This window comes from Lithobates pipiens, unplaced genomic scaffold (assembly GCF_037356315.1).
Source record: "Lithobates pipiens isolate NorthernLeopardFrog02 unplaced genomic scaffold, aLitPip1_a1.2 Scaffold_3, whole genome shotgun sequence".
NCBI lineage: Eukaryota > Metazoa > Chordata > Amphibia > Anura > Ranidae > Lithobates > Lithobates pipiens.
The window spans coordinates 106246792-106272903 of NW_027507790.1; the positions used below are offsets into that span (position 1 = coordinate 106246792).

Here is a 26112-nt window from a genome sequence, read left to right on the forward strand (position 1 = left end):
TTTTCGGCCACTAGTGGGGGGTTAAAACCTCCCCGCTAGTTACCAAATATCGCGGCTAAAACGACGGTAAAGCTGCGCTTTACCGCTAACACCCGAGGCGGCTCAATGTGAAAGGGATCTAAGAGCGCTGTCAAAACTTCTAGATATAGGGGTCTAAATACTTGGCAAGCAGCCATTGGGTTTGAAGGTGGCAGAGCACTGGATTTATTCACCTGGGAGAAAGCAGTTATTTTGGGACTGTATATAGACTCACATTGTCACTTTTCGTTTATTAGCATTTTTTTGTGTCTAAGGCTAAGCACTTATGGACTCCCATGTGATGCACTTTATTTGATGCACTGTTAACGGATTAAAAAGGCCAGTGCAAGACATCATTACGCAGGAGTAGTATTTGATATTTAAATCATAATATCAAGTGAGTGCATCCGCTTTGATTATTTATGATTTATTTTTATGTACACTAAAGCAGAGGTTCAGAATTGCACTTTCCAAAGCAGTTACAGTCTCCGCTCTAGATTTTTCACTTTTATAGCCATTGTGGTAGCAGAATATTGCACAATGCTTGCTACTGATCAAAGCAGAGTCTTCGGATTTAAGTGATTTACAAGTTTTTAACTATTTTTAATGATAGAAACAAAGGAAAATAATACAAGACGAGATGGAATCAGTCTGTAATGAACAATATACTGTTCTTTCCTGCAGTTTCCATAAAAGAATTCCTACTGTTTCCACATGCAAGTTCACCGCAAGCTATAAAAATTTCAATTTAACGCCTTCTAAGTCAAGATTAAGTCAAATGTGCCCAGAATTTTGCAAGATGCAAAATATACAATTTTCTGTAAATAAATGCATTAACAGCAGCGTGTTCCAGCTGTGAAAATCAGTCATAACCCAGGCAAGACTTGATTCAGGGAAAGATGAATATTTGGAAACAGTAAATGCCTATAATCAACTAACTGAAAGACTCGTATGTGGGCCGCTTGCCTCTGCTGCTGTGACTGTCTGTCCCTCATACAAACACTGTATTCCTTGTTGTTGTTTGTTTTCTTTACTGAAAGCAGCTGAGAGCAATGTCATAAATCAAAATCACATTACTCAGCAAAGGGAGCATGCAGCTGAACAAGCCTGCTCACATCTGGCACAGCACATTGCAGAGGCACAAGAAACATGGGGCACCCACAACCTAGAGGAAGGTCTTCAATTGATAAAGATCTGGGTCTGTAATCAAATAGCCAGCATTACTGCCGATGTATCTGTTTACTGAACTGTCAAATGATGAAGGTTCAAAAACAACATTTAAATATATATATATATAATAGAAATTGAAACAGACAGAAAATAGGCGGCAAGAAAGCTTTGATGTGCAATGTACATTCTACTAAATTCTAAATGCAGAGGAATTTGAAAACAGTATTAGGGTCCATGCACACGGAGCTTAAAAAAAAAAAAAAAAAAAGAAAAAACAGCATTTTTGTGCAGGCGCTTAGCGTTTTTTTTTTTTTTTTCTGCCTGAAAACTCCTCTCAAAAACACAAACCAGAAGGGTTTTTTTTTCTGCCTCTAAACACTGTGCTTGAAATATGCTTCTAAATGTCCTAATGTGCATTGACACATAGGCTAACATTGAGCTGCTTCTACAGGCAAAATGCTGTAGAGCAGCGATTTTTAAGCCCAATGTGCATGAACCCTTAAAATAGTCTATTAGTTCCAAATCAAGCAGCAAGATGTAATGGTTATACAGAAGCTTTGGGTCCTTTAACATGGCCATTGAGTTCAGATTCGCCTGTCAGTTTTTCAGGGCGATTCAAATGGAAGCTTCAGGTCTATGGGCAGACAGATGTAAACGCACATGCGTCTGTTTACATCCAAACTAAGTGAGAGGGCTCTGGATGTAAATGGACGCATGTCCACAGCCACACATCCATTTGTATCCTCCTGCACATAGACCTAACAAGGGTCGGTTAAAAGAGGTTGTAAACCTTCCTGTATAATTTGTACTTATAGGCAAGCCTAGATTAAGGCTTACCTTTAGGTACTGTAAATATCTCCTAAACGACACTCTGTGGCGTTTCTTCAGAAGCGTGTGCCGTGACCGGTGGCTCCCACATGCATGAGCGGGAGTGACATCGGGCGGTTCTGGCCAGTCACACAGCCGGAGTCTGCGGCCCCAGAAGGAAAATGGGCAAAGATAGATGCGGCCTCCAGGGGGGACAACGCTGGCTCGGTTTGCAGGAAAGTGTCACATAACATGCAATGCATACCCAGCACATTATGCCTTTATTTTGCAGGGAAGGAAATAAAAATGTGTATATATATATATATATATATATATATTTACTTTCTTTTTAAGGTCTGGGCACACTGAAAAAAAAAAAAAAACAAGTGAATGGACAGGTATAGTTTTTCATGAAAGTAAAATCTGTAACATTCGGCTGTAAAGGAGTTTTAAACCCTGACAGTTTTTCACCTTCCTTCAAATCCAGTGACACAGGAGTCGGGGGCAAGAGCGAGTCTTGCTGTCTGTCAATAGAGTGTCGCAGTAGCAGGACTCGAGAGCGAGTCCACACGGGTGAACCCATGGAAAGCGGCTCTCTGTGGGGGCACTCGAGAAGAGGAGCGGCACAGTCTGGGGACCCCAGAAGAGGAGGATCGAGGACGCTCTGTGCAAAATAATTGCACAGAGCAGGTAAGTATGACAGGTCTGTTAAAAAGATTTTTTTATAAAAAGCTTTACAATCACTTTAAAGTGGTTGTAAACACTCTCCTATACCCAGTGAAGTGAATAGCCTCAGATGATACACAGAAATTAAACAAATCCTCTTACATAAGTTTTACTTGTTTTATCAAGTCTCCTAGCTGGTTCTACTGCCTGGCATTGTATAGAGAGAAATATAAAATTGCTTAGCAGGTAAAAACAGGACACATACATGTATTTGATCTATTTTTATTTTGAAAAAACGTGGCTGAACAGTTACACTAGATTTGCTAAAAGGTCCCTTTTGCAAGCTGCATGTTAATAAAAATGACCTTTTCATTTTAATCTGCAGTTGCAGCAATTTTCTAAAACTCCAAAAACTGAAAATACTGCTTCCTTGTAATGAAGTAAGCTATTGGTGGTCTGTATGATGTATGTGTACATAGCTCATCAAGGAATCTACGTTTTTTTTGTTGTTGTGTCATTAGCTCACTGCATTACCAGACGTGAGCACCAAGTTAAACATCGAACTAAAGCCATCCTCTGCAACAGCAGTCATATTCGGTGGCATATTTTCTAACACTATTCCACACCTAAAAGTGTGTGCAAGTCTTTGGAAATGTTTACAATATATTCTTTTGTACTTTAGTACCAAAAGCTTCAAGTGATCCTGTGGTCACGCTAAGGACATTCAAATATTTCCATATTTTGTACAGGCAGTAAATAAACAAGCTTTCACTGTCCACTGTAGCTGTAGGCACTGTAGAGCAAATCACTTTCAAAACAAAGCAGCACTGATGTCATTCAAGTTGAACCCTGGCCTGGGCACCTCAGCCCACCCAGCCTTCTGACCTCCAATGAAAACACGGAGCAGGAGTGCTGTGTTTCCATTTGGAAAATAGTGTGAGAAAGAGAAAAAGGGTCCTTTTACACAGGCGGTCAGCCAGCGGACTTCCGCGGGGATCAGCCGATCAATCCCCCACTGAGCAGGCAGATGACAGACCCATCCCTGCTCACTGTGCCGAGACGGATCTGTCAGAGACCAGATTATCCTCTATGGGGAGCTCGGATAAAAACGGACAGCATGTCCGTTTTCATCCGATATACGGATGGAAAATAGGATCGCCATTCATCAGGATTTTATATACAAGATTGGATAGCCGCGGGGGTCAGCGGACATGTCACTGCTAACATCAGCTGCCCCATAGGCGCGAAGAGAGGGTCCGATCAGGTCTGCCTGCAATTAAAAAAAACCTGACAAGCGGACCTGATCGGAAAGCCTGTGTGAAAGGGGCCTAAGGCAAGCATCAATTTCTTCAATCCTTGCAATGTATACAGTTTATATGCAAGGAATTTCTGAATTCTCAACAAAATGCAAATTGTATCCCTAATGCCCTTTTCAGGATCCTCTGTTGGTTATGTATGGCTTAAATGTATTTAGAAGGGTGAGCAAAGGGTTAACCGTGGGCCTAGCCAGTGTTTTTGTGTACTGTATGTGCTGCTTTTACAAGATAAAGAGATGGATTTTATTCGCTGCAGAGATCTTCCTCGTTTAACTGACGACTGGCAGGTTCCAGCGGACAGAGTCCCTGGCACCCGCAGATTGGCTTCTGCTGTAAATAATAACTGCAGAAGTGTCTGGCGCGTACCCCCTAGGTAAAAGTGCAGAATCACTTATATATAGCAAATCTGTTATAGGGCGTTCTGGAACTGGTTAAAAAACATAAGAAGATTTTCTCCAAATGATCATATCCAGGAAAAGCCGATTCTATGGTCAAGAATTAGAGAAGATTGTGAGAAATATCCACTGAAGACAACAGTTTTGCCTGTACTTACTGAAAAAGGCTAATGTAGGTCTCCACTTCTTTCATATCACACTGCAGCCAATTTTTCTTGAAGCCAACAACAAGAGTATTTGGTCTCATACGTCCTAACCCAGCAGCCTACGTTTCAAAGAGACAGTATATGGTTTAGTAAGTAGTTTGAGGCACACAACACCTTACCCAATTCTGATAAAATACATGTAACTTTTATTCTTAACACCATCTTTTCTTTCATTTTGAATAGTTTGAATAGTTTGTTGGGGCCAAGATTGCCCGAATGATCTATTTCTGTTACGAATTGCTGAGGCTGCTGTCAACGCCATCTAAACTGTATGTATAAACTGTATGTATAAACTGTATGTAGCATAGTTACAATTAACAGCATAGTGCTACAGTAGTAGTACAGGTATTTCTCATCTGCTGCCAGAACAAAATGCATATTTATCAATGAATACAAGGCTCCCTCTGAATGGTCCAGGTGGAGAAGCAGGCAGATAACTTCACAATCTCCACCTCACCAACTCTGAGGAAGCCTTGTATTCATTGATAAAAATACAAGGCCTCCTGTGAATGACTGATCAATGTTCAGCTCAACTCGATTTTGTTACAGCAGCAGATGGGAAGTCCCTGTACCATTGCCAGAACAAAACGGATGCTACATACAGTTTATATGACCATGACAGCAGTTCTAGCAGTTTGTAAAGGAAATAGTTTGTTTGGGCCAGTTTAGCCCAAACAATTTAAGGTGAAAAAAAAAAAAAAAAGATGGATTTAGGCTTAAAGCCAAGGTGTGAGAGCAGCCTGCCAAGCAATTATATTTGGTATCAAAAGATTATGTTGTGTATTCTCGAAATGCTATGCGCAAGGTCTGTGTAGATCTATATAATATATATTTAACCCCTTCAACACCAGAGGCAAATTACAGCTTTGTAGTCAAAGGAATTTTCATGTTTTGCACATATTATTAAATCCTACATATATGTATAACGAAACACCCCAAACATTAGACATGGACTTAATCCTAAACTTAAGACATTTCTATAATTCTAGAAAAAAAATTATCTGAAACCATGAGATTTTGTCTGCATGGCTTTAAAAAAATAAGGGGATATATGTGAGTCAAAAAGGTAAATAGATAAAAACTTTAAATAGTACCTCTAAATTCAACCAATGGGGAGAATTTCCTAAAACTGGAGCAGTCAGAATCTGAAGCAGCTGTGTGCAGTAACCAGTGTTGAGCTTCAGTTTGTTCAGTTAAAGGCCAACTTCACCTTTTGCACCATGTTACACCCTTATTTAGATTTACCCTGTGACAGTGTGCGTGGGTTTCTTTCCCCCGTAGAGCGTAGAAATTGGCATGGCTTCGCGGGGCATCAGGTACAGCAGCATCAGTCACTGAATGAATGAACTACAAGTCCGAACCTCCTCCTCGGAAGACCAACTTGTAGTTCTCAATAGAACACAAGTGTGGTAATCAAAGCATTCGTAGTCCATTGACACTTCCTCTAACTCTCCAACTGAAAGTCTGTACCTTGGTACAGACATAGAGCTGGAGGAAACGACTTCGGGAGCCCTAGCACCTAATTCTTACTAATGCAATCCTTTGCAGGATTCAATGCAAAAAAAAAATAACTGTTTTTTTTACGGATAGGAGATTAAGCCGCGGGGATTTAAAATCCTGGGGCCGGTGAAGCAGCTCATGATTATTTTCAAATAATGAACAGAGCTGGGATAATGATCTTACCTGCATGAGATATTGGGTTCCATCTCGCAAGTCTTCTGCATGAACTGGAGAATAGAAAGCTTTGGTTTTATGTTTAATAAGCCATCGCTGATATCTAGCTTGATCTGTAAGCATTTCCTTTAGGGCTTGCCTTCGAGGACCCTGTGCAAATAAAAAAAGAAGGAAATATTAATAAAAAGCATTATATAAAAAGGTAGGAAAGAAAAAAATTGTAACACCAATGTGAAAAACATTGCAAAAGTTAACCAGGTATGAAACTGGAGAGCCCAAGGCCAGTGAACTTACTAACAGAAAACAAGCTGTGGTATTACAACAAAACATACACACGAGAAATTGGCATCTTACCATATGCACATGTCCACAGATCATCAAGCCAACATTCTTTGTAAAGGCATGAACTAAGTGAAGAAGAGCTGGCCGTGAATTTGGTGCACCTGTCAAAACAAGACACTGTGGCCTAAAGGAATAGAAAAAAAAAATAAAAAATGAATCCTCAGGCTATATGCAACTATCATATGCTGTCTACCACATCAAAATTGCGTAGTTTAGCTAGAAGCGTGCTAGAAATTGCAGGTTACTGACATGTTATTTTCATACGATCATCAGCTCTAGCTAGTGATTATAAATGCATTACTTTCTGGATTGAGATACTTCAGGACAATAAAGCATTATAAACATTAGATGGAGCTGAAGAACAAAGGAAATAAGTATATTAGAAAATACTGGGAAGGTTTGTGGTAGCTGGGCAAATGTCTGTGACATTTGTGTAGAGAATGTTTCATAAACAGACCCGTATGTTTAAGGCCCCTTTCACCCAGTTGGACCGTACAGGTCTGCCTGTGCTTACCAAGTAATGCGCTCTGTGGGTGATCCTATCTTACTGGTAAACAGTCATGATGATTGTGTCATCATTCTTATCCTTAATTTTTCTATATACTGAGCCACTGAAAAAAAATATCCCACTAGGCACAAGTCAGGAATTTCTAATACATACATTCTTGCTTCAGATCACCAACTAACATTAACCAAAAACTTGAAAAAAGGATAAAGATGACAGCGACTGGGTTACCCGAGAATGTTTTCAATTAATAAAAACACTTTGCTTTCTATATGTAGATAATTAGAGGACAGAAAGATGTTTTCTGATTGATGTGGGCTTCTGCACTGGCTTACTGAATAAGAGCACAAGTGTGAATACCTGTACATGTGCAGCAGGTTGGTGTACAATCCAGACTACTTTGTTGGGTTTTTTTACCTGAAGTTTTTCACATGGTCTTCCACACCCGCCAGTCGGATGGTGTGTTGTAGTGCATTCAGATAGGTCAAAGCTTGTGTTGAAGAACCCCAATTCACATCTGAAAGAAAATGTAAACTTTAATATAACTTTCTATGCAAAGAACAAACACTTGTGTTTCAGCTCATGTATACAAGTTATTCAAATCAATGCATCTGTGTTGCCGATTTCAAGGTGCTTCTGCAAGCTGCATCAAATTCTTTTCTAAGAGCATGGCCCGAGTAGGGAATGTCAAAATATATACTTCTCAGAGCTACTGTAAGTGGTCCATTAGCAATCCTGACCTGTGAACGTGACCTGACACCCCCATCTCCCCCACAAGAACAGAGATGCAGCAGCAAGGTTGCAACAGTTTGCTAAAACACCTGGCACGGACCGGGTACACTCTGAGATATCTTCCCACAGCGTGGACACAGACCAACCTTGGACTCGCAGGACTCGGGGAGAGAGGTGCTGCCATCTTGGGCAATGTGAAGTCTTCTGTACCCTCTCCCATAAATATTTCTGCTGCACTCTTTTCGCTGTCTTTTCTGCCTACTGACTCTCGGCCAATAATGCGAACACTGTGATTGACCGTCATAGTGGTCACATTATTTAGAGTCAGTCTTGGGGATTCCAATTATTAGTATGGAATAATAGCTCTCTTTAGCGCATTGAGCATGCTCTCATCACAGAAATCTCTACTGTCTATAGACACATACTGTATGTGCAGCGGGTGGACGCTAAGGCAGACTCTCTTTGCCACTGCACATACGTTTGCCCCCTTCCACACTCCTCAGCTGGGAATCTGTTCACTGATCCCTATGGAGCTGGCGGGTGGCTGGTCCATGTCTGCTTCACTACTGCAGAGCGGACACATACACAGCCTGCTCTCATCTATGGGTGGTCAGGTGGATGTCCCCTGTCCATTTACACCAGACTGCCATCTGATCCACTAGACGTCAGTTTTTAGCGGATTGGATGTCAGCAGGTGTAAACGGACACGTCTGTTTACATCAGCTGCTCCATAGAGGATAATGGAGGGTCTGATCGGTTTGCCTGCGTGAAACGGGCCTTATGTGGGTCGCAAGAGATTAACTGATGAGTTTTCTATGTGGCACTCCACCAACATCCAGTTTGTGTAACAGTTATTCGTGTGGTAGACTGTTATGTGATCAGATTATAATACAGAGCCATAGCAGATATTGGGCACTACCAGGCTAAATAAAGACTCCGCTCAGGAATTGCTGATTTCTGTTATTGTTTTTCAACCATAATGGTTCTTACAAGCTATGCCAACCATGTAGGAGCCCACACACAATGTACTGTGGTTTACCAACGTTGCTCACCACTGTACACATTATCACAAGGGCTTATTGATCATTTTTGGACTGGTTGGAAAACACAAAGAGAAAACTCCGATTTCATTTTTGGTCATTTACGTATATTTCCAAGGCAAAGAGAAATACATTTTCCTGTATATTAAACTGACAGAAGTTTCCCAGAAAAAATCCCAGGCAGGAAAAGAGTCAAAACTTTTGGTAAACTACATCGCAACAAGACAATGTGCAGTGCAGGATCTCAGCCACATTTGTATTCAGTTAGGAAATGTGGTCACCATCTGTGTTTTGTCACTAGACACCTGCAGCATACTATTCTGGTGCTGACAAACTTTACTACATCACCTCACGTACCCATGTCCACTCCACTCTTTTGACTAACTTAGCATTCTAAGACAGGGAAATAGATTATCTTTAAAAAAACATGCCTGCAAAAATCAATAACACTCCAAATACTAAATATAAGTATTATATTTAAAAGAGAAGTATGGCCAAAGCTTTTCTGGCCATACTTCCCTTGTCGGTTGCAGAAGAGCAATTACTTTTGCACTCCTGTTACCCAGGGTCACCTGACAGTAGGCTATTACCCATCAGCTGACATGGCAGAGCTGCTCCAGGCTCTGGAAGGACCCAGACAATATTGTCAGGATCCATCCTGCTGCTTGATTGAAGGATGGCTTTGCCTTTCAGTGTAAGGCTTAGAGTCGGAGCCAGCGGCACCTGCCCCCTCCCCAACTCAGCCCCCCACTGAGTGCTAGAGGAGCAGAACAGAGAGCTATGACTATGAGTTAGGGCTGAAACAGCTAATCGATAACTAATCGATTATGAAAATAGTTGTCAAATCGATAAAATCGGGCAGCCAATTAGTTGGCCTGCATACAGAATACATATCCGGAAATACAATGCAGCACACATACAGCTCAGTACATCATCCATACATGTCAGTAAGTGCCTGAGAACTTGTGAATGTGTGAGGAGCAATGCCTCATGGGACATGTAGTCCTTGGCAGGAAGTGAGTGGTTCTAAAGGCAGAGTTTTTTTTACCTTGCTATAGGGCAGTGATGGCAAACCTTGGCACTCCAGATGTTTTGGAACTACATTTCCCATGATGCTCACCTACACTGCAGAGTGCATGAGCATCATGGGAAATGTAGTTCCAAAACATCTGGGGTGCCAAGGTTCGCCATCACTGCTATAAGGGATGCTGTGATGGTGAACCTTGGCACCCCAGATTAGTGATGCACCGAAATTTCGGCCGCCGAAACATATCGGCCGAAAATGCCCTTTTCGGCAATTTGCCGAAAGAGAAAAACGGCTGATAATGGAGCCGAAAATGGGGCGTGACGCCCATCATGGGGGGTGTATAGCGCAGGAGAGCTGCCTCTGCCGCCTGTTTGATCACAGCGCCGGGAACATCACATCTTTCATTTCAATAGCTGTGTGTTCCTGGCCACGAGCCGTCACACACAGCCCCTCCCCCTTGTCCGGGCACTTGGATAGACAGATCATCCGCAGGATTGGAGGGATGATCTGTCTATCAAAGTGCCCGGACAAGGGGGAGGGGCTGCGTGTGACAGCGCGCGGCCGGGAACACACAGCTATTGAAATGAAAGCGGTGATGTTCCCGGCGCTGTGATGAAACAGGCGGCGGAGGCGGCTCTCTTCCCTGCACAGGCTGGCTGCAAAATGGAACACAGGCTGCAATGGGGCACACAGGCTGCAATGGGGCACACAGGCTGCAATGGGGCACACAGGCCTGCAATGGGGCACACTGGCAGGCAATGGGGCACACTGGCAGGCAATGGGGCACACTGGCAGGCAATGGGGCACACTGGCAGGCAATGGGGGATGCCTCCTGTACCACGTCCTCTGTCTCTGACCATCTCCTGTACCATGTCCCCAGTCTGACCATCTCCTGTACCACGTCCTCCGTCTCTGACCATCTCCTGTACCACGTCCTCCGTCTCTGACCATCTCCTGTACCGTGTTCCCTGTCTCTGACCATCTCCTGTACAGTGTTCCCTGTCTCTGACCATCTTCTCCTGTACCGTGTCGCCAGTCTCTGACCACCTCCTGTACCGTGTCGCCAGTCTCTGACCACCTCCTGTACCGTGTCGCCAGTCTCTGACCACCTCCTGTACCGTGTCCCCAGTCTCTGACCACCTCCTGCACCATGTCCCCAGTCTCTGACCACCTCCTGCACCATGTCCCCAGTCTCTGACCACCTCCTGCACCATGTCCCCAGTCTCTGACCACCTCCTGCACCATGTCCCCAGTCTCTGACCACCTCCTGCACCATGTCCCCAGTCTCTGACCACCTCCTGCACCATGTCCCCAGTCTCTGACCACCTCCTGCACCATGTCCCCAGTCTCTGACCACCTCCTGCACCATGTCCCCAGTCTCTGACCACCTCCTGCACCATGTCCCCAGTCTCTGACCACCTCCTGCACCATGTCCCCAGTCTCTGACCACCTCCTGTACCATGTCCCCAGTCTCTGACCACCTCCTGTACCATGTCCCCAGTCTCTGACCACCTCCTCTACCATGTCCCCAGTCTCTGACCACCTCCTCTACCATGTCCCCAGTTTCTGACCACCTCCTGTACCATGTCCCCAGTCTCTGACCACCTCCTGTACCATGTCCCCAGTCTCTGACCACCTCCTGTACCATGTCCCCAGTCTCTGACCACCTCCTGTACCATGTCCCCAGTCTCTGACCACCTCCTGTACCATGTCCCCAGTCTCTGACCACCTCCTGTATAAAAATATTTTTTAAAAACAGTCATTTTCGTTATCGGTGCTGTTTCGGTTTCAGTTTTCGGCCTAGTGTATTTTTCATTTTCGGTATCGGTTTCGGCACCAAAAAACCCATTCGGTGCATCCCTAACCCAGATGTTTTGAAACTACATTTCCCATGATGTTAATGCATTCGGAAGTGTAGTTGAGCATCATGGGAAATGTAATTACAAAACATCTGGAGTGTCAAGGTTCGCCATCACTGCTATAGGGGCACTCTGAAGGCAGGAGGAGACAAAAGCGTTGGCGGGAGACCCCAGAAGAGGAGAATCGGGGCTGCTCTGTGAAAAACCATTACACAGAGCAGGTTAGTATAATATGTCTGCTGTTTAAAAAACAAAAATCACTCAAAACCCAGAGAAGGTGGAGGCCGATAGACTGGAGGTAACAGAAGGCATTACAATTACATTTAACCACTTCCGGGCCGGCTCAAAATTATATACGTCGGCACTTTGGAGAGGGATAGAGTTATGGCAGAGTTCTTTTCTTCAGTGAGTGGGTCCGATTTCCGATAAAAGTGGTCTCTGTGATAAAATCACTTTTAATCTGCGGTAGGCGAGGCGATCGGATATGCTCCCTGGCATGGTATGGAGACGAGTGAGGGGAAGATGGCCCCCAACCGTCTTCATACCATCGCAGGGCGGAAGCGACGTCAAAACCCCACTTCCGCCCATAGCTCTTAAAGATACTTTTTTTTTTTTGTTATTGCATTTTAGTGTAAATATGAGATCTGAGGTCTTTTTGACCCCAGATTTCATATTTAAGAGGTCCTGTCATGCTTTTTTTTTTCAATTACAAGGAATGTTTACATTCCTTGTAATAGGAATAAAAGTGACACTTGTTATTTTTTTTTTTTGAAGGAAGACACTGGGGGAGATTTATTAAAGCTGGTGCATTCAGAATCTGGTGCAGCTGTGCATGGTAGCCAATCCGCTATTGTTTTTGTATGGCCAGCATAAGAGACAGCAGGCAGCTTTCATCAAGCCACCTGCCTATGACAAGGGAGTCCGTTATACATAATATATTACAGTTCTGTCTGAAAATCGGCCTTTCATATTTTTTTTTCTTTAAATATAAAATTTGATCCAAGTCTGATGATATTTACCAGGTTCAACCTCTAATAGTATATACAGTATCTCTCTTCTGTTATTCTAAGAGTGGATTAGACATTTTGCTACCTGACCATATAGTTGGTTATTTATATTTACCATTGCATATAGATATTGAAGAATAAACTGTTGCTGTTTAAACTTTACATATTAACTAAATTATACACCAAACTTTTTTTAATGTTATTATCCAATTAAACCAAACAATAATTGGCCAACTAATCAATTATGAAAATAATCGTTAATTGCAGCCCTAGACTGAGTCACCTCTTTCTGCAGACTGAGAACTGAGCAATCAAGTGGTCTCTGTTCTCGGGCTCATGGCCCACGTGGGACAGCTGTATCATTACACCAAAGCTGCAGCATAGAAGTCAGTATGTGTATATTTTTTTTTTTTTTTTTATGTAAATCCAAACTTCTACTTTAATTATTTTTTAAGTTTTATAATGAAAAGAGTGCAATCCTGAGGAATAGGTGTCCAACTCCTAGGACACTAGGCATGGCGGTTGCAGGCAGAGTTATACAGAGGCTAGCTTAATGTTTGTTTGCCAGTGTCCTCCTGTAGGCAGCAGTATAACTCCATATGTCCAAGAATTGCTAACATCAGTGTTCCTTAATGGACAATAACAATAAATGTCCACTAAGAAGTGTTCCCATGTTGTCTTGTTGCCATCACAAAATAGTTGACACAGATTTTGACAAGTTGTGTTTGGAATGCTCCTCAAAACAGAAGGCTTAATTTACCAAGATGGTTGTGTTATTTTAACAATTATGCTTATTTCATCTAATGATTGAAAATCTTATGTCCTCATAATTTTTTATTTTTTTTATCTCACAACCTGGTATTTTATCACCAAGCTGCCCATCCTCCCACTTTCCTTAATCGACACCTATTGAAAGTCAGTCACTACAATCAAATTAGTACTACTTTAAGGTCGAAAAATCCTGTGTGGTTATCTTTACAAATGGATTGTGTCCTAACAACACTGAAGATTTATAACACTTCTTACAGAGTAGGATAAAAAAAAAAAAATGATAAAAGGAAAATATTTTTCTAAACAAATACAATCGGATTAAAAAAAAAAAAATTAACGGTTTTATGAACTGAAATACAAAAGTATTCATAACGAACAATTTCTGCAGGGCAACAAGTTAAACCTGTACTGTACATTTCCTATTGTGGGCACATATTCCAATGATTGAGAGTCTAAACATAAAATAATGAATACATATTATCCAAAATGATTAATGTGTTCCATTCCCTTTCTTTAATAACACACTTATCAGAAAGCAAAAGCCATCTTTATAAAAAAAAAAAAAAAAAAAAAAAAAAAAGAAAGTTTTTTTTTTGCCACATAAAAGACATAATTGTCATTTTCATAAGCTACTGCAAAGCTACATATATCAGACCAATCCAATTCTTGCTGTGTTATGTAATAGTTTCCATTGATATAAATATTTTCTAAATACCTCAAAATCAGCAGATGGGTGAGATATACTACAAATAGCTTCACAGCTCAACACAGACCAGTGCAACCTCACAGTTAAACCCTCTGCATTCTTTAGCCCATTATGAATGAGATCCTAGCTAATCCTCACACAGGAACGCTTCTCCCAAAGGCTACTAAACAAAATGCAATAGCCACCTATCAGTGAAGCTATTCACTATAGTAAATGTCCTCTTGCATATTAAAAAAAAAAAAAATCACTGTAACAATAATTGCTGAAAGAAGGTACATGGTGCCTACCATATTATTTAAAAAAATAAAGTCTAAACACAATATAACATGTGTATCGCATACATAAAGTGTACAAATGGTTTAAAATGCTATATAAAAAAAAAAAAAAAAAAAAAAACTTAGGCCCAGGTGCAGCAACAATCTATAGTGAAATGTTGCTGTGATATGACCAATAATAAATATACCAAATACACCTGTACTAAATATAAAGAAAATCTAGCTGCTGTGCAAAACACAAAAATTGTTAGAAATTAAATCTTATGGTGTACAGTGCTCATGGACCATATTACCATATATAGCATACCACTTATAAATAATGTAAATTAAAGTGCATTTAAAGTAGATTTTCTTTCTGGCATTTTATATTAAGGACAAGGTTTCACAGAATCAGAATATGATTTTCTATATATAAAGGACTTTTTATTTATATAGACATTTTAATAATATGGACACTGTGTGATCAAATGGAATGTTTTTACTAATACACTAATTTAAAATGGTTAAAAGTGGTATACTATATATGGTAATATGGTCCATCAGTGCTGTACATCATAGGATTTCATTTTTAACACTTTTTGTAATTTAACCAATAATGAAGCTTTTTGATTGAATACACCGATTCTGATGTGACTGAGTACACCGGTCCTGAATCTGCTGTGATTGGGTAAACCGGTCCTGAATCTGCTGTGATTGGGTACACTGGCCCTGTATCTGCTATAATTGGGTACACTGGCCCTGAATCTGCTATAATTGGGTACACTAGTCCTGAATCTGCAGTGAAAGGTTAGTGGAAATTTAAAGCGATTGTATAGGCAGTATGTTTTTTTATCTTAATGCATTAGATACTTTGAGCTCTATGCATTAAGATAAAAAACCTTCAGTCCCCCTAATGCTTACCCGAGCCCCATCTCGATCCAGCGATGTGCACGATTGCCTCGGCCGCCTGATTGGCTGAGACAAAGCAGAGGCACCATTGGCTCCCGCTGCTGTCAAAGTCAGTTAGCTAATCAGGAGAGAGAGGGGACGGTGCCAAACAGTGGCTCAGTGTCTAAATGGAGACACAGCTGTGGCTTGGGTCGGGTGCCTCCATAGCATGCTCCTTGCTGTGGGGGGCACTCGACAGGAGAGAGGTGCCGAGTGCGCCAACGGAGGGAGGATCTGGGCTCCTCTGTACAAAACCACTGCACAGAGCAGGTAGGTAGAACATGTTTCTTATTTTTAAAGGTAAACCCCCCCCCCCCCCCCCCAAAAAAAAACGAGATTTTATCATCATTTTAACTTACCCGGCTTCTTATAGGTAACGTATATATACAATCCAATAACTATGACGTATGTTAAAAGCGCTGCCCACCAGTTGATGACAAACATGACGCCACAGCAAAGGAGGGCTCCGAGGAGTGACACCCACATGTTGTAGTATTTAAAGGCTGGACGCCAACCTAAGGGGAAAAAAAAAACGTACAACATAACAATCTGCTATGAACAGCAATAATAAATAGGACACAACAGTAACTACCGGAGCTTAATCAAGAATCAGTTTCCAATACTTTGTCGACACAAAGCTGGGTTTTAAATGGTTACCACATGCTTCTGCCCTTTGCACATATTTAATACATTTTATACTTTATTTTTTTTTACCAAGTTTTATAATACTTTTCTTATTCCAGATCTAAATTTGAATTAGATATCACAGTGACAAAGTTGCATATACCTTTCAGAAGTTATGAGTGTAAAAAAAAAATACTAATTAAAAATTTACAGGGGTAAAAATGTACAGTGTATAATAGGTTACAAAGTTACCGTGAGGGGGGGGGGGGGAAAAACAGGATCAACCAAAATATTTATCAACCATATATCATTGACTTGTAATAATTATTTGGAAAAAATCATATTTCAAAGTATTAATGTTAAAAAATTGCCTTTTTACTTCAACATGGTCTACCATAAACAGTCAGTATACCTTAGTAGAAAATTAAAGCAAATAAAAAACTATTTAGGAGTGACACTCCACCCTCCTCTGCCTCCAGAATTCTGCTGAAAATTATATTAACATGTTGACTTTAAAAAAAATTCAGTTTGTCAAACATCTTTCTTCCTTGTAAAACTGGCCCCTTTTGCCATTTTGGGCAGAATGCATACTACTCTAGACATACACATAGCAGATTCATAGAGCTAAAATTATTTTTACATTGACAGATCTAAAAGAAATATTAACTAAAAACAGACAAAGAGTTCTTGCTGAATTTACATTAAAAATAAAACCATAATTTGAGTTAGTTTGTAAACAGATGATCGAATAGAGTCGTCATGGTAAACTAAGAGATTAAATCATTCCTGGTCGGTAAACAGAAAGGTGCTTTTTACTCTCAACACACAAGCCATCCAAAGTATCCAATAAACTGATGAAAAGCACAACACACAAAAGAATAAAAAATAAAATAAAACAACTTTCAGCCTTACCTGGAGACTTGGCAAGTGAAGCGTGGAACACAGAGAAGTTTATTAAGGCATATGATGCCAAGAAGAAATTTGAAATGATAGGAGCAATCACATTTAGTTCAGCTAGGAAAGAGAAAAACAAGAGCATTTTAAAATTCTATTTGATAGCTACCCCAATGCAAAGTGAAAAAAGCCAAACTGGACTACTTCCATTAACTAGCAGAATGAATATTCAAGCCTACTGCCAAACTAAACATACCCAAGTCTTCTACTACAATAAAATGTACCTATTCTCCCATCCTCATAAGGCAGACACGAACACTAGCTTGGTACGTCCAAATTAATTCTATGCCTGCTACCATGCTGAAAAACATCTCTAAATTTACCCACTGTATTCCCCGACTGAACAGAATCCAGAATTTCCCAGCTACACTACATTTACTATCACTAGTCATAACTGATTTTTGTTTTTTTTAACTTTCTCATACCCAAAAATAAAACGGCACCAGTAATCTTCAATGGCACTACTAGTAGCTATGTTTAGTTCAACAGTCACCTAAATTTTGCTGATAAAGCAAGTATGAGTAAAGTGATTGTAAAGAGATTTTTTTTTCACTAAACTAAAATGTTATACTTTCCTACCATGTACAATGGTTTTGCACAAAGCAGCCTTAGGCTTCCTCTCTTGGGGTCCCCCGCCTGTGCTCCTGACATCTCCCACCTTACAACTGGCATTAGGACAAGAGTTTTGCTATGGGGGCACTCTTGTGGGCTAACTCCCAAGCTGTGCTCTGTGTGTCCATTGCCACACGCAGCGTGGCTTGGCCCTGCTCCCCCTCCTCTATCCCACAGGTTGTGATTGATAGCACCAAAAGCCAATGGCTCCCCCTGCTGCTTCCATGGCCTGCAAGGAGAGAGAACTACTGTTCTCAGGCACAGCACTGGATCGAGGTCAGGTATTTAGGTGGGGTGGGGTGGGGGGGAAGAGCAGAACACATAAGGCTTTTTATCTAATGCACTGAATACATTAAGGTATTTAAGCCCTCCCAATACTGCCTCATAGGCGGTTACTGAGAAACAATTGTCTGTACAATTGTGCATGTCAGGTTATACAGAATTGTTCATGGGTCCAATCATTTATTTTTGATCACATACTATGAATGAGCAGCAGGCAAACCAGCTACTCATTAGACTCACAAACATAAAAATACACACCAATTAATATGAATCCTAGTGCAATTAGGAATGTAAGGAGATAGCCACGCAGTGGTTCATTGTTCTTGCCATATCCCTTGGCAAACATTTGAAGACCGGGATAAATGTTGTCTTTGCACAAGGCCTGGAAGATTAAAAAATAAAATAGACAGCTGATTTAGGAAGATACCTCTGCTACAAACATAATATAAAAACTAGGCAGGCTCCTTAAAAGAATGTAAACCTGAGCTGACAAGACAGGTTCCGCCGGTTGTTTCCATATTTATGGATCTTGCCCCAATTGATTAAATCCACACAATTTAGTGTTACTGACCTACTGAACCTGCTACACATATTGCAAGTAGGATTTAGGTGAGTAATGGCCAAAAATGTGGAAGGTCTGTGCAATAATACACCCCCACTGTTAACCATGCACACTTGAGTCCCAAAGGTCAGCAACATTCTACGAATAGCTTTAAAAGCGTTTATCAGTAAACGTTCTTACCTGAAAGACTTTTGGTGCACTCACTAATGATGCAAGAGCGGAAGAGAGAGTAGCAGAGAAGATTCCAGCTGTAATAAGTGGTGCAAATCCAGACACCATGCTCATGACCTGAAACATAGAAAAAAAAAACAAATGGATATATTAAGACAAGCTTTAAAACCCCAGGGGGACAACTATCGGACTACAGAAAACAGAAATCAGATTAGCTTTTAAAGTCATTGTAAAGTCTTGTGTTGTTTTACATGTTATACTTACCTGCTTTATGCAGTCGTTTTGCAGAGTGGCCCGGACCCTCCTTTTCTCAGATCCCTCTTTGGCTCTCCTGGCCCCTGCCTCCTGTTGAGTACCCAACGTGAGCCGCAGCTCCATGTGTTTATTCAGACACTGAGCCATGGCCCTGCCCCCTTTCTCTCCTGATTGGCTCACTGAAATTGATTGACAGCAGCGGGAGCCAATGGCGTCACGCTGCAGTCTCAGCCAATCAGGAGGGAGAGTCTCAGGCACCTGAGACACTCCTGCAATATCACTGGATAGAGATGGGCTCAGGTAAGTATTAGCGGGGCTGATGATGGCTGCTGCACACAGAATATTTTTGTTATCTTAATGCATAGAACAAGAGATAAAAACCTTCTTGCTTTATAACCACTTTAAGATTTACTGCACTTTCTACATAACCACTTAAAGCTGTAGTATATATATATTTTGGGATACAGCACTGAACATTAGTTATGTAAAAGACTTCACACGGGAATATGTGTATTTTCTGCATGGAAGGCAGATTCTTGCAGGCAAAGCTAGAAGATCTGTGCAGCCTTGGATGCAGTCGTGTCCTACTTTTTTTTGTATGCAGCACACATTTTCTCTTGTAGACACAGCTGTGTGTATGGCTCCTTTGAATACCACAGTGATGCATTTAGTCACATTACAAAACTGAAAGCTGAATGCATCTAATCCCTATGATGTAGACCACATGTGAATAAGCCCTAACGGTGTGTATCCCATTACCTGCAGGCAGCTGCTTCTGCTGAAAAACATACCTGCAATGTCTCCTTCACAGCTTCCACATACTGCTCTGAACAGCTGTCTTCCAGGGCTGTGAAGGTTAATAGCAGATGCTGCTTCTGATTCAAGTTGCACCACCCACCCTCCTCTTTCTGCCTTTTCCACCATTTACAGAACCCACAATTACTACACACCTACAATCCATCGTGTGAATGGGCGTAATGAATCATGCCAGGATGACAGGTTCCATAAGAGCAGTGCGAATCGTGCACTGTAGGAAACAGGCCTTGAAGTTGCAAAGTTTCATTTTCCATTTCCCTTACTAGAGATGACAATGGCTGCGCCCGAAGCCGACTAAAGAATTGGCTCGATTGAAGACACTGTAAGATCTCTGGACAGGTAAGTGTCCTTATATTAAACACATTGAGGGTGTGACCTGGCAGAGGCTGCCATTCATATCACTTCATGCACATAGGTCTGCTTTATGACATGTGGCTTATGGATCTTTTCCATTGACATTGTTGTAGCTTGGAGCTAGGACAAGCTCCCTGCCTGTACTCACAGCGGTCTAGTTATACTTTACCTCTACACCTGAGTAGCACCTAAATTTTGTCTTTTTGGGTCACAGCGGCTGCTGTTAACCTTCACAGCCTTAGAAGACAGATGCTCAGAGTAGTATCTGGAAGTTGTGAAAGAAACACTGCAGGGATGATTTTAAAAGGGGTTGTAAACCCTTCCATGTACCCAGTGAATGGACTATACTTAGGGGATGCACAGAGATTAAACAAAGCCTCCTACATAAATTGTAGCTGTCTATCTGCAATCTTCTCTGCATCTGTTCAAAATGCTGAATTTATAAGCTTGTCTGAGAGTTCAGAAAATCGGAGATGGAAAGCTGAAGTTACACTGTGCAGCGCTCAGAGAGGAGAGCTTTGAAAGCTGATTGGTGGGAAGGGACCCCCCACACACACAGCACACAGGAACAGAGCTAAAGCGGTCAATCTGCCTGAGGTCCCTCTCCGTCACTTTTTTTTTTTTTTTGGTGTCAGGAAAAAAATTTCAGAAGCGATTAATGCTGTTAGAGGAAAAGAAAATAGTAGACAGAAATTATATTTAGTGCTTTTAATTGAGACAAGCACACACTATAGAGTGCTATGCTTTGATCATATGTCATGTCTGAGGTTTACAACCACTTTAAGCAGAAGCAATCACCTGCAGACAGTGGGATACACACCATCATTACATGCATGGTGCAGTATCCCCCCAAAAATAAATACTAAACCCCAGCTTTTCTAAGAAGTATGACCAAAGCTTTTTTTGGCCATACATCTATTATGGGTCACAGAAGTGCACTTTTGCACTCCTGTGACCTGGAGCTGGCTGGCAGCAGGTTATTGCCTGCTACCAGCGCAAGTTGCAGTGACACTCCAGGCTTTAGGATTCCTATATCCCAATATTGGCGGGATCCACCCAACTGCTGATGGACATCTGGCTACTCCTCTCAGCAAGCAGCTGAAAGTCAAAGCCATCTGCACCCATCCAGCTTGGCACTCCAGTGAGTGCTAGAGGAGTAGAGTGGTGACTGAAAGCCACTGCTCTCCACTCTGAAAAGAATGAGAACTGAGTGATCAGCGGTCATGTGATCAGTCCTCTGGCTTAGAGCTGACATGGACAGCTGCAGCATCATACCGATGCTGCAGCATAGAGGTATGTGTTTATTTATTGACACTATACATCATCTTTAACTACCTTACATTACATTCCTAAAAACTGTGGAAGGCTTGGAAACCCTGTCAGATGTTACTGCTGCATGTGTCCCTACTGGGGAGATTCTCCATCTTCCCTGAAGAAACAGGGCAGAAAGTGATGGAAAATCCAAAAGTTGTAGAGTTATCGCAGAAACAAGAGGAGAGATATTCTCCAATACAGACACCTGTTTCAGTGACAACTGTCCAGCAGAGGATATACCCTCATTTTGGAGTGATTTCCTCTAACTTCCTGTTGTGTCTTTCAAGCAGAAAGTAAAGGGAAACTTGCACAATAGCTAAAGAAAGCAAACATTAGACAGTGAAGTGTTTTTACCCTTCTCTGCTCTTTCCCAACCCAATGACAAAAAAATGTTGGTGATACATATTTTAACCAAGCCATAAAATAATATATACAATCAGAACTAAAAAAACTCTTATCGCAGCATTCTGAAAAGATGATTACATTATAGAATTATGATTGTTATACATAAAAAGGATTAAAATGTATATTTTCTATTTCAAAAGCTCAGTATTATTCAAGGACGGGGCTGTTGTACTTCCTTACCTGGAAGTTGTTGCTCCCTTTTGCCTACTGCAAAAAAAAACAAAAAAAAAAACAAACAATCCCTTACCTGGAAGTTATTCATGAGTCCATATTCACAGTCAGGTTTGCAATATGAGAAATTGTAGTTTAATTTACAAGCTGCATCAGTACAGTTCGACACAGCTGCAGAAAGGGTGTCATTAACATTCCCCGATGCATCGCGTAAAACACATGAACCTGCAGAACAACAGAAAGAACAAACTTGTTGAAGCAACAATAGGACAAAGTGCAAAAGTCAATATATGACCGGTCATAAGTGCATGGTCTTTCCTTTCGATTCTAAAAATGCATTTTGGAGGTGTACTTATTCCAGGGGAGCCTATTCCCCTTATTCTTTTGTGCTCGTTTCTCTTTTTTAAGGCTGCTCCTTCAGACCATGTAAATGACATGCGTAAAAGCACCATGGCGGAATAGAGTGACAAACCCTTTTGAAGACCATTTCAAATGTGTATTCAGCAGAAAAATAAGCAAAAATACTGCTTAACAAAAATAAAATTAAAAGGAGATATTGATTTTGTTATTTTATTTAATTTTTGACAAAGGCCCTATTCAAACCTAAACATTTTATGGTTCAAGAGCGCCAAAATGCCCAACATCAAAAATCCATTTACAGGTGTGCCAGTTCACTCCTGAGCATAGTGTTGCTTGAATTTATAGTTTAAAAAGTACAGAAACTTCTTTTCAGCTACAAGTGTTTTTGGCCTCAACAGATTTCACTAGGAACACCTGAAAAAAACTTGAGTTTTGCTTTCCCTAGCAACAAGTTTTCGACTGGCTAAAAATAATTAAAATAAAATACTTAATGGAAAAGTACAGCCATAAGCTGTACTTCTCCTGTGGATCACAGGAGTGCAGTTTGTTCTGCACTAATGTGCCCTATTTTCAGCTGACAACAGACTAAATCCTGCTGTCAGCTTACGCGAAGAGCCGGTCCAAGCTCTGAAAATATCATGATCATATGGTTAGGATCCACCAAGGAACCTGGACTGGCATTTGGCTTAGCCTGTCAGTGAGCCGCTGAGAGCCTGAGCAAACCGCGTCCACCCCCTCCACAGCCCAGCGCTCCAGTGAGCGCTGGAGTGGCAGAGCAGACAGTGATGTCTATGGGGAGAACAGTCAGTGTTTGAGCTCTCAGTTCTCAGCCTTAGAGATGGCGGTGGACAGACGCAGCATCAGAATGAGGTGCATCCACCCACGTAGCTATGATTTTGAAAAGAAAAAAAAAAACAAAAAAAAAAAAAAACACACTTCTCCTTCAAAGTAATTATAAAGGAAAAAAAAAAAAAAAAACATGTCTATACTCACCTGCTCTGTGCAAAGGAATTGCACAGAGCAGCCCTGAACCTCCTCTTCCAGGGTCTGCCACCAGCACTCCTGGCCCCTCCCCTCTGTCTAATGCCACCATGGAAAACTGGTTCCCATGAGGGCACTTTTGCGTGCTTACTCCCTAGCCCCACTGCCGCGTTAACGCAGACAGCGGGACTTCTCCCTGCCCTCCGCTCCCTCGTTAATGAGTTTGATTGACAGCAGTGGAAACCATGGAAACATGTAAGTGAGGGTAGACAAGAGCTGCAGGCGCGCACAGGGCTGGATCGAATGAGGACTCAGGTACTCTGGTAATAAGGGGAGGGGTGCCAATACTGATGCCTAAACGTTTTTTACTTAAATAAAAGGAATGCATTAACTCTCAAAATTGCCATCGCTAGTACGAATGCCTGTAAAACTGAGCAAAGACACTGAACTCAAGTATGAATGTGGTCTAAAAGACATAAAAACGAATTCCTGGAAGGCAATGCAACTAGAAAATATATATGGTATAGATAAAAGTTAAAGTAAATCATTATTCCTAAAACTTTGGTAATACAAGTAACGACGATTTTCAAATTGACACACACAAAGCAGAAATTGAATTCTTACCCACAGATACTGCAACTCCCATGTAGACTATAGTTGTTATAAGAATGGCCAGAAGGGTTCCTTTAGGTATGGCTAGTTGAGGGTCCTGTAAAAAAATCAAACACATATATAAAGTAAAAGCTCTAAAAGATAGTGTTATTTTAGCACACACTGAGAAAATACTCACCGCAAGGTCACCTGAGATATTAGCTCCTGCTAAGATACCAGTTGCAGCAGGAAAAAAAATGGCAAAGACTGAAAAGAATGTCTCTTCACTTCGAAAGGCTGGTCCAAAATTTTCACTGAATATTTCAGCTTCAGAAAAAGAAAGGAAGAAAACGTGTGGTGCTTAATGTGTACTGGCATTAAAGTAAATATCTATAGTTTTACTGCAGAAGATACTAAAGAGATACAATCCAATAAAATGAAGCAGTATGAATACACATGAAGACCTATGATCTAAATAAAAATTAACTTTTATTTTACTCTGTCTTTTGAAACCATTGAAAAACCAAAAGCTACCTATTCCAACAACCCAAATTTTTCCAAACGTACTGTACTATCACAATAAATATAATCTAACTAGACAGAGTGGACATGGAATGGAAGGGTTAGAACTACAGTTAAATTTTCAATGTGGGGAGAGTTTTTCCCTCACTTTCCATTAGGACAAAAGTGATGGGAAATCTCTCCATTAAGGGAACACATTATAATAAAGCACTTATGGGAAGTGAGGATGAAATTATGTGGACAGCAGTGAAACTGAACATAGGTATTTACTCTTCCAAAGTCTTTCTGAACAAAAATACAGGGGTTTTACACTCAGGGAAAAGTCCTCATCTCCATTGAGGGATGCAGCTTGATGATAATTAAGCAACTTTGGGATTTACTGCCGTCTATAGGAGAAATGGACACTAGGCACATAGAAAACTGAAGGTCAGTCCCTTCATGGATTTATCCTCTCCCACCTCACACCTGCACAGTTGGACCAAGGAATCCAAAGAGACAATAGCATATAAGCAGGGGAAGCTGTGCCACTCAATGACTTTTTGAAAAGGATTTTACAGTGAGTACAACAATCATATTTCATCTCTTGTCCATTGAGTGATACAGCTTGATGTTAATCTATGAAAAATAAGAAACCTGGGGATTTCCAAATACAGTCCAAACCGAGGTAAGCATATCAACATAGGTAACCCAGTCCAACTAGGGAAAACCAATGCAAAAGGGAGACCAAAGGCATTAAACAGCAAATTTCTAGGACTCACAACTAGAACTAATAGAGGCAGAGACATCCACCCCATATAAAGTAGCAGGCCTACAGATGTGACGTGATAGCGACCTGATGACCAAAATACCAAGAACCACTCACTGCACCATTGCAGTGGCCCTAAACAGGACAAAACACAAAGAACTCACAACTAATAGGCCTGCACAACAACCTATCAAAAAAAAAAAAGTGGATCTGGAAGCCGGGGAACCTCTTTTAGGACATTTTGGAATAGTAAACAGGGAATCAATTTAGGAAGCAGTGATCGAAAAGAAAACCCCGACAGTCCTTGCCACATCCATGCAAAGAAATCTCCTTAGAGAAACAAGTGCTGGACACAGGGAAGGGAACAAAAAAATCCTGATTAAGGGGGAATGCAGAGACCACGTTCAATAAAAAGATGTTTTTTGATCTCAAAACAACTATTTTGCGAAGATCAAATGGAGCTCCATACAGAACACAGAAACCCTTCTTACAAATATTAGGCACAAGAAGACTGCCTTACAAGGCAGCAACATGAAAAAGATGTTTAGAAGGGAACAAATTGTGGTACAAAGGGGGAGCAATGTGTGTAAATCCTTGTAAAGTACAAATCATTGATAGATTAGCAAGAAAACATCTAAAAGAAATAGATGCAGACACCTGACCTATGATGGTGCCAAGGCCAAATGTTGTTCTACTCCTGACTGCAGGGAGCATACTCCCATCGAAATGGCATAAGAGGAAAATCCCCCACAAACATCAGTGAGAATAAAAACTTTGAAATGCAATGATTAATTGTGTAGAAAGCAAATGTACAAGCTTTAAAGTAGAAGAGGCAAGAAAAAACAAAATAAAAAAAAAACTTTCCCGGCAAGTGAAAGCATAATGTGTGCTAGTATGCACCACAGACCAGCACATTATGAAAGATCTACCTTAAAATTAAGCCCCCAAGC

General features: G+C 41.1%; 1 protein-coding gene across 3 annotated transcripts in view; it reads right to left on the reverse strand.

The window, feature by feature from the left end:
- Window positions 1–26112, reverse strand: part of SLC12A2 (solute carrier family 12 member 2) — a 155864-nt gene that overhangs the window by 34690 nt on the left and 95062 nt on the right. For all 3 annotated transcript variants that reach the window (XM_077462143.1, XM_077462140.1, XM_077462141.1), the window contains 11 exons: window positions 24095–24222; window positions 23929–24013; window positions 22040–22188; window positions 18658–18765; window positions 18174–18297; window positions 16980–17081; window positions 15803–15958; window positions 7517–7616; window positions 6607–6718; window positions 6262–6402; window positions 4531–4637 (listed from right to left, as the gene is read on the reverse strand). In XM_077462143.1, coding sequence (XP_077318269.1) covers window positions 4531–4637; window positions 6262–6402; window positions 6607–6718; window positions 7517–7616; window positions 15803–15958; window positions 16980–17081; window positions 18174–18297; window positions 18658–18765; window positions 22040–22188; window positions 23929–24013; window positions 24095–24222 — 1312 coding nt within the window. The remainder of the gene's footprint in view (window positions 1–4530; window positions 4638–6261; window positions 6403–6606; window positions 6719–7516; window positions 7617–15802; window positions 15959–16979; window positions 17082–18173; window positions 18298–18657; window positions 18766–22039; window positions 22189–23928; window positions 24014–24094; window positions 24223–26112) is intronic.